Genomic DNA, 9,703 nt, shown 5'->3' with positions numbered 1-9,703 from the left:
GTCATGAGCAGCCAGATCTTGTGGTTTATGGAAGGGCCAGAGATGGGGAAGCCTAGAGGCTGATGGCAGAACCTTTGTGATGAAGGTGGATGTAAGCCTGCTGTGAGAAGTGCCTGGCTCTGATTATCCACTTGCTGCCTGAGACCACAGCCCAGCAGTGTCATGGCATGCACACCACTTCCATCACCCGAAATAGTTAGGTGAAATTTTGCAGGTTTCTCTTCAGATTCCCTAAGTTCTACCATGAAGCCTCTTTAGGAAGAGCACACGACACTGCAAGGTCAAAAACATTTCCCCATATTCTGTACTCAAGAGAATTCTGCAAGTCACCCACTGGAGAGCTCAGCCCTGGTAGCGGGCAGATTACCTCTGGTGTCCTTGCTATGAGAGGAGGGCGTTCTTCCTTGGAACAGCAGTGGAGACTGGGTCAGGGCCTGCAGACCACTGGCAGAGAGGCAGCTTCGAACCATGCAACCAGAGGGTGGGGTGGAGCCTAAGGAGATGCTACGAGGTAAGTGTAGTCCCACAAGACTCCAGGCCACCCAGAGCTCCAAACACCTCACCCAATAAAAATGATACCATGTTGGTTTGAAAAATAAACTCACCAGAAACAAACACCTCGTCGTCCCCTACTGAGGGGAGTGGTAGTGCACTCCAGCGTGGAGAGCACTCATTCTGTTTGCTAGCTTGGGGATCCTCACTCAGGGAATCACAGACCCTTTTGACTTTGTATTCAGATTCTTCCTTGGCAGACAGGAATCTCTTTCTGCCTAATCCAAACTGTCCCCAGGAGGTTTCCTCTGTCACAGAGACACTGTCTTTGGGAGGTGACTGGTCTGGCAACTGGCACACCCCCTCTAGTTCAAACTCCTCTGAGATGAGAACCTTAGAGAGGTCTTGTTCAAGGCTTCGCTCCTTTCCCTCAGGCTCAGGCTCAAGCAGTGACAAGGACCCAGGAAGGTCCATACTGGCCTCGCCTCTCCCAGCAGAGGGTCCAGCACTGCAGTCCACTGCCCTCTTCCTGCGGGGCCAGTCTTTGATAATTTCAGGAGTGGTCTTCCCACTTTGCTTAGGGGATGGTGTCCAAGAAACCCCAGCATCTGCTTGAAATGGAGAGGGGGTGCTGGGAGGGCATCGAGAGGGAGTACAAGATTGGCAGATGAAGGTTTGACCTCCATTCTTGCCAGGTGTGCTGTGTGAGGGGCGGAGACAAGGGGGTGACAAGTAAGCGTGCTCAGTTCTACCGGAGGACTTACTGGCCTTGGGCATACAGAGAGCAGGGAGGGCAGCCTCCTCTCCCAGGGGGGCTTCCTTTTCTAGGGCCTCAGCTTCCAAAAGAACTCCAGGGTCTATTTTTTTAATCCGGAGCTTGGGAAGGCCAGAAGCTTGCATCTCCAGCTCAACTTCGTAGGTCTGAGGGCTGCCGGTGGCCTCGGAAGCTCGTGGACTCCCCTGCTGAGCAGCATCTTGCCTCTGCTTTCCGTCTGCTGTATAGCACAGGGGGTAGGACAACAGCTCAGAGGAGCTAGACACAGAGGAAGGAGCAGGTACAAGAATCCCAGAGTCAGACACAGAGGGAAGCTCGTCGGCAATGGTGCTCTCTGGTTCCTCACCTTCTTCCCCTGGCAAGATGCTACTTTTTACCTCTTGGTTTTTAAGCCTATGGAGTTGGGCTTCATCAATCAGAGGCAGGCACTTTGTGTCACTTGCAGTGAGCACAGGAGAGGAAACATGACAGTCACTTCTGAAACCAGTGCCCAGGTAACTCTGTCCTTCAGAAAACTGAGACTGCTCCTCTCTAGAGCCTGTGACAGCTCCTGTGCTGGTGGCTGAGCTAAGCACGAGAGCAGCAGAGGGTCCAGGATGGCACTCCGGGAAGTCCTGAGGAGGACAGGACTTCTTTCTACATGATCTCCGAAGCTTGGATGGGGGAGAAGGTGGTATGGGGCAGGTCATTCTCGGTGGGGTTCTAGGAGGAGTTGAAGGAACAGGACAAGAGATAGATGTAGTTACACTGGGTGATGTGTGGTGTTCTTTCCAATTCAGTTCTCCAGGAGGAGGGGAGGCTGACAAAGAGTTCCTAGGTTGATGTGGGGAGACATCACATCCAGAAGTAAAATGTTCCTTTGGAGAAAGAGGTGAAGTACTTGTGTGTGCTGGTTTCTTTGTGATTTTGAGAGCTTTCTTCTCCAGTCTCTGTGGAGGTTCTTGTGTCTGAGAGGCCCTGGGGAGAGGGAGCTCTTGGTGCTCCTGATGCTTAGGTGTGCCAGCAAGGGCTGTACGTGGAGGGGTTCTGAAGGAGTATCTTATAGGGGTTAGACACTGACTCCTGGCCTGGCGAGCCATAGGAGGTGGGGATGCTGGATAATAAGGACCTTCTGGACTGGAATTCACTGAGTGTGGCCATGTGCAGTCTGACGAAAATTGAGGTGGCTGGACATCAGACTCTCTGGGTGTGCTGGGTAGCTTTGTGAGGGGAGGAGAGGGCTCTTCTTTTGCTGGGGAGACTCTCTTTTGAGAAGTGACTTTTGATGCAAATGGCGAGTTGTAACCATGTGAGGAGGGGGATTTTATGGTTGCTTCAGAAATGGTCCCTTCAGCTGATGTCATTTCAGTAGGGGAGTTCTGTAGTCTTTCTGGAGTGTACAGTAAGGTCTGTGCTGTACGAGGGAATCTGCTTGGTGTGGTTTTAGAAAAGCTTGGAGATTTTTGGTTGCTCTTTTTGGGAGTCTGAAAAAAAAAGCTCATTTCAGAATTTGAATATTATAATCCATATTCTCTAAAGATTGTCTTAGTAAAGTCTAAGACCATTAGAAAACTAAACAGAAGATTTAAAGTCAGCTAAAAGAATGATCTTAAGTTAGAAACTAGAATAGTGACCTGTCCCTCTCCCAAACATAATTAGATTTTACTGGCATACTTTTCCTAGATTCAAAAAAGGAGAGGGTGGGAGGATGGAGAGGGAAGAGCAGAATATACATAGACATAATAATAATAATTAATAATAATAACAACTCAGAAAGGCCACTCTCAAACCCAAAATTCCCTTCCTTTTTATTAACAATGTAGCTAAAAACTCTATAAAATGGAGAAGTCAAATATCTATCTTTCTATAACACTACTAGACTGTCTCAAGGGAAGCCCAATCTAACAGGTTTTTGTGTTCAGTGAGGTATAGCACATAGGAGCACAAAGGAGGCTGTGAACCCAACTGAGGGACAAGGAAAACTGTCTTATGAATCAGGTAGTAAAGAATGGATGCCTTGGGCCAGCAGGACAGCTCAGTAGGCAAAGGGGCTTCCCATGTAAGACTGGCAACCTAAGTTTGATCCCTGGATCCCTTGTAGAGAGGTAGGAACAAAAGACTAACTCCACAGAGCTCCCCTATGGCCTTCACACATGTGCTGTGACATATGCATATCACTACACACACACACACACACACACTGAATAAGTACTAATAGAAAAAAAGAATGGCATCTGCAAGGGAAATAAGAGACTAGGAAAGTGGGGCAGAGGGTATGTATCAAGTGGGGAAGGCTCAGGCCAGCATATGGGCATGGTGGAGCCCTGAGAACATGGCAGACTATCTGCCCTACGGAGAATGGCCTTGTCATGTAGCTCTGTGGCATCCTCTAACAATGAAGCAGTTTCAATGCTTTTCAAACCAAGATGATCATTTCTGACACAAGGGTTCTGCTTTAGGAAAACTTAGAGAACTTTGCTTTAGCAAGGCCAGATGGCAGATGGACCTTTCAGAAAGACCAGTTTGATCCAAATTAAGGATGGCTGATACAATATTCCAGGCAGAACTGAGGAGGCCAGGGACTATGGGGATAGAGGAGAGTTTGGTGAGCACAAAAGTCTGTAAATGAGGCAGGAATTAACTCAGTGGCTTTGTCCTCAAAGAGACAAAAAGAGCAACCACCAGGTTTTGAACAGTGATGGACAGTCAAATGGGACTGAATGGAAAGAAGGTACAAACTAGAAGAGCCTCTATAGTGATCACACACATGGTAGAGCAGCCAAAGAAATCAATAACACCCCTATCTCCTCCTTTCTGCCCTGACCTCAGCTAAGCCTGTTGCGTTAGGCTCCCATGCTCCCAATAACCACTCACCCGGCTCAAACCAGCCACCCAGATTCTTTTGCTTTCTTGTTAGACAGGGTTTCTCTGTGGAGCTGGCTGACCAGGCTGGGCTCGTACTCAGAGCTCTGCCTGCCTCTGCCTCAAGTGCTAGGATTAAAGGTGTGCCCCACGCTACTGTACCCCTGACCTTTTATTCTCTACAGATCCCCGGCTTTCATTTCTATTCAACAGTTGCTTCCTCAGTCATGTTTCTATGTTCCCCAAGACTGCACCATTTTAAACATTAAAGATTTTTTTACCTCGTAAGATGTAGGTATCTCAGAATCCAACACGCTTCTTAAGGATCTCTTAATTTGGGCTGAACCCTTCTTGGAGGAACTGGGAATCTCAGACAATGCCCCAAAAAGAAGTGTTTTAGGAGACTGAATACTTTGAACTGGAAAATTTTCTCTTTGGTCTGAAAGTCAAAAATAACATTTAATTCTTCCTTAAGACTTGCCCTCCCAATATATTCTTTGGGGGGGGGTATGGTGGGGGACAGGGGATGGGACAGGGTCTCTTTTTAAAGATTTTTTTTTTATGTATGAGTACACCATTGCTCTCTTCAGACACACCAAAAGAGGGCATCAGATCCCATTACAGATGGCTGTGAGCCACCATGTGGTTGCTGGGAATTGAACTCAGGACCTCTGGAAGAGCAGTCGGTGCTCTTAGCCGCTGAGCCATCTCTCCAGTCCAGGGTCTCTTTATATAGTCCTGGCTTTCCTAGAATTCACTCTGGTCTACAGAGGGTGGTTAGGTGCTGAGGATTTAATCTCAGTTCTTTGTAAGAGCAGCCAGGGTTCTTAATTACTAAGCCATCTTTCTAGGCCCTGTCTTCTTGGATTTTACTCTTATTTTAGGAAATGGGGGCAACTGAAGTAACTGATTTTAGGATAAATATACTGTATTTTTAAATATAAATGTAAAAACTTACATATTAGTCAATCTAATCACAAATAAAAGAATGAAGAATAAATATACAAACTGCTCTACCCACTCACTTGGGACACTGTGTGGGAGCGAATGAGCTATCTAGAAAGCAATGTGGCCGACCAGCTGTAAGAGTCCCGGGGAGGAATGGTTATAGGCCGAGGACTGTTACCTAGTATCACCTTGATTATTGACTGTTAATGGGGAAATAACAAATTGTATGCTTCTTTTTCCTAAAATATTCCAAGTCAACAGACCCATACTTGACACCCAGGCCTCATTACCTGACTTCTGCTGGAACGAGTGGATTCTTTGCACACTTCGAGATTTTGGCTGAGATACAGAATAGAAGGAGCCAGAGTTTGTTCTGCTAAATGACAGCTGCTTGATTCGAGGACTTCTTCTCAAAATCATTTCTGCAAAACCAGAAGCAGAACTGGTAAATGGGAGGACCTTCAGACTTAGCATCTTGGTATCTAAGCAGGCACCATTCTGTGACACCAGAGTCAGCAGTGGCTTTAAGAGGCATCTGAAGTGTTTCTGAACAATCTACAAGAGACTGATACACAGTTCCACAAAGATAATAGAAACCAAAACCCATGAGCTCGGTTGTTTTACAAGTTTCATAAATTGCCACCTCTAAGCATGACAGAAAGAACAAAAAAGTACAGTGTAATTTTCATACAACACAAATCAAAAAACTAGGTTTGTTTGTTTGCTATTTTGAGAGAGGTTCTCTCTCCTCTCTACCTATGCTTGCTCTGGAACTCTCTATGTAGACCAGGCTTGCCTTGGACGCACAGAGCTGCATCTGCCTTCCACGTGCTGGAGTTGGGATTAAGGGCAAGTGCCACCATGCTCAGCTCTTCTAGGTTTTCTATACAAAATATACATTACATATATATTGTCTAGGAAGAACACATGGTAAAATGTGAAAAGTGTTTTTGACTAATGAGATTATCAAGCCATTAAAAAATGTTTTTCTAGATTCTAATTTTTCTGTCAAAAGCATGAGATACTCAAACAATTTAAGAAAGTTTAAAAAAAAAAACTGTCCTTAATGAGACACATTTTAAAATAAGTCATAGCACTTTGTATAACATGGAAGTTGAATCTTGATACGAAGCCCTATTTCCATTATATAAAAGTATTTCTTCTACAGAAATTCAGTACATTTTCTGTACAGCAACATTTATGTATGTGTATGCTTGATCCAGAGCCACCCCAATTTCTATAAAACATTTGAGAATATGCTGAGGGATAAACACAGAAACGCTTTTGGAGAAACTAGATAGACTACATCAAAGGATGCACTCACCATCCTCTTTTTCAGGAGACTCTTCAACTACATGAATATCAGGACCAGGATCAGAAGACCTTGAAGAGCAACCAACACAGCGTCAATGCACTCGTGGCTCACACATTAAAGACGTGGCTGGGCAGGCTGCTCAGGGAGTAAGGTTCTTGTGCCAAGACCAGCAACCTGAATTCTATCTCTAGGACACACACAATGGAAGGACAGTACCAACTCCAAAACTATCCTCAACCTCCACATGCACTGCTATGCAAGTGCGTGTGCGCACACGCACGCATGCACACACACATGCACACACAATTAAAATATAAAAAACAACACCAAAACACATTAAAGATGGAAAATATCTTAACTAACAGATTACGAGAGTCTCTGTGTTTGGCAGTATCGCCACTCTGGTATGTGAAAGATGGAGACTGAACCACGAATCTTCACAAGCTCAGAGTCTACACCATCACCAAGCTTTGCTCATGGAAAATGAGATGGTTAGAACTTTTTAAGATTAAAAAAAAAAAAGTGCTTGCATGTGTGCATGTGTGTGTACACATGTGTGCAGGTGCCCACAGAGACCAGAGATACTGGATCCCCTGGAGCTAGAATTACAGGCTGGTGTGAATTACTCTACATGGGTGCTGGGTGTGAAGAACTGAGCTCAGATTCTCTGTAACAGACTATGCTCTTAATCATCCTAGAATTTTTTTTTAATCTTTATTTATTATTATATGTTAGTACACTGTAGCTGTCTTCAGACACGAGAAGAGGGCATCAGATCTCATTAAGGATGGTTGTGAGCCACCATGTGGTTGCTGGGATTTGAACTTGGGCTTCAGAAGAGTAGTCAGTGCTCTTAACCACTGAGCCATCTCTCCAGCCCCTTAGAATGTTTTTTACTGTAGGAAGTATATTGACAATAGCAAAATTAGCTTAAAAATAGAAGGTTCTTTTTTTGTCCATTATTGCATTAAAAAAAAAAAAAAGGTACAGCTAAGCATTGCACAGTCCCAGCTGTAATGTTTACATTTCTGCCAAACAGGTGCAATGTCTCTCAGCTTGTCAAGGACTTCCAACTCATCACAATCACTTCTCACAATTACCCTGTGTGTAAAATCTGTACATGTCCAGGTGGATGGGTGACAGTATATACTATGTGTGGGTTTTTTCCCCTATTTGTACTGAGATGTTGAAAGAAAGGCAATCCAACTGGGAACCTGAGGAAGAAAGGTCAGTGAGCAACCTGGGTTTTATCTTTTGCTGCTTATATCTTAGATTGGGTGCTAGAGAAGCTGACACCACAGACACCAAACCATAGTTGTACCTCTATCAAAGGTAGGCTGGGTCTCCAGCCTTGCCTGGCATAAAAAAGGACTCACCTTTTCTGTCAACAGGAGAATGCAGACGATCTATTTAAAAAAATACTGACTAATAATAAAAAGAAGTGGATTGATACAGGCAACATGCATAAGTCTTAAAATAATTATGCCTAATGAAAGAATGGAATAGTGTATATTGTTTGACTGTCAATAAAATAAAAGCAACAGGGTTAAGAATTAGCCAAGAAATTCAAGAGAAAGCACAGAGATGCCTGTGAGATGGTGCGGCAGGAAGCCTGGGAGTCTGAGGGATCCGGATAGGGCTGTCACTCACCTGCCCTTGATTTGTCTATGGAGCAGCCTCCTGGAGATTTGCTTGTGGACTGGGGTCTCAGCCACACTCTTAGTCAGCAGTTTGCAATAACCTAAGATGCAAAACCAGTGTTGACTATAAATCTCACTTAACCTTCTGAGGCAGCAGCAAGGACAAGGCTGCAATCTGAACTTCTAACCTAGCGAGAGGATGCTAAACTCTCAGCTAGATTCTAAGCCTTCAGGGCTCAACAAAACACACAGTTCATCAGCCTGATTAAAAATGACACAAGCCTGCCTGTTGAATGTCTTAGAGGTGGATCTCTGAGTTTAAGGAGAGCCTGGTCTGCATAGCAAGCTCCAGGCCAGGCTGACCAAGTCTATGCACTGAGACCCTATCTCAAAAGACATAAGCCAATGTAAAATATTTTAAAAATTCCTGTGGGATGGCTCCTGACATTGGATCGGTTTCAGGACTCTCAAACGACAATGGCTTTGTTCCACAGCATCTATCAGTAGATTGATTGTTAATTTTTAAGTGCTTGTGTGCATGTGAGTACTGTTGCTAGTGGTGTCCAGAGACCTCAGATCTCCCAGGAGCTGGGGTAAAAGATGGTAGTAAGCCACCCAACATGGGTACAGTTCCTTTGCAAAAGCAGGAAGTGCTCTAAATCACTGAGCTATCTCTCTAGCCCTCTATCAGTAGATTTAAAGGGTCAGGTGCAGCCTTTTCTAATCCTTTTTGAACCCAGACATCTATGAATTGCTGGTACACAATGATAAAAGACAGAAATGTCAATGTTACACGTAACAGGGAATGTTTTACAAAAAAGTAGGTTGGAAAAAACTACAAGCAGATAGCTACATATCTCAATCAGCAAATGTCAGTAATCTCTGAGGGACTGAAGAATCCAGTCATCACAGCAACTACATTATTATTTGTCAATAGCTAGTTCATAACAAAAGCCAAAAGGGTGCAAACAATAAAGGATGTTGATTTCCTGTTAATTTCCCATTAACAGGGGGAAAAAAAAAGAACTTGGCAGAAACCATCCCTAAAGTAGCTTAGACCCTGAAATTACAGAAATGTTTTAAAAACTTGTCTAAATATGTTCAATGAGCTTATAAACCCCTAGGTTAAAATAAATTAAAGGGCCAAAGCATGAGCTTACTTAAGACCAGCCTGGCTTACAAGCAAGATTGCTTAAAAAAAAAAAAAGAGAGAGAGAGAGAAAGGAAGGAAGGGAGGGAGGGAGGGAGGAAGGGAGGAACAAGGCCATATGGATGCCTAAAAATAACCTGAATAATGGTAACATCAACAGACATGCTAACATAGAAGAGGAAGTCTCACAGCCCTAGACAAGGCCTACACAAAGAACTACTGGCAGCTAGTGACTGATGAAAGAGAATTAAGTCTCCGCTAGGGAGTTGTCCCTGACTTGGTTAGCTAATACAAGGTGTTCAGCCCCTAAACTCATGCTCATACAAGCAAGACTAAACAGACTGACTCATCAAATTGTATTTATATATTTTATGTGCATATATATCTACACACATGTAACAATAATAACTAAAGAAAAGGAGATCATGAATCTAAGAGGGAGTGTGGGGAGAACATGGGAGGGACTGGAGAGAAGAAAGGGAGGAGAAAATGATATAATTTGGATACGAAGGAAGGAAGGAAGGAAGGAAGGAAGGAAGGAA

General features: G+C 44.2%; 1 protein-coding gene across 1 annotated transcript in view; it reads right to left on the bottom strand.

The window, feature by feature from the left end:
• The window catches only part of Ticrr (TOPBP1 interacting checkpoint and replication regulator), a 41,104-nt gene that overhangs the window by 1,688 nt on the left and 29,713 nt on the right, over window positions 1–9,703 (bottom strand). The window contains exons 15-20 of the mRNA XM_021167048.1: window positions 8,022–8,112; window positions 6,381–6,439; window positions 5,347–5,478; window positions 4,390–4,547; window positions 606–2,730; window positions 368–493 (exon numbers count right to left, since the gene is read on the bottom strand). Coding sequence (XP_021022707.1) covers window positions 368–493; window positions 606–2,730; window positions 4,390–4,547; window positions 5,347–5,478; window positions 6,381–6,439; window positions 8,022–8,112 — 2,691 coding nt within the window. The remainder of the gene's footprint in view (window positions 1–367; window positions 494–605; window positions 2,731–4,389; window positions 4,548–5,346; window positions 5,479–6,380; window positions 6,440–8,021; window positions 8,113–9,703) is intronic.

This window comes from Mus caroli, chromosome 7 (assembly GCF_900094665.2).
Source record: "Mus caroli chromosome 7, CAROLI_EIJ_v1.1, whole genome shotgun sequence".
Classification (NCBI taxonomy): Eukaryota; Metazoa; Chordata; class Mammalia; order Rodentia; family Muridae; genus Mus; species Mus caroli.
This window is presented reverse-complemented; position numbering and strand designations above follow the sequence as displayed.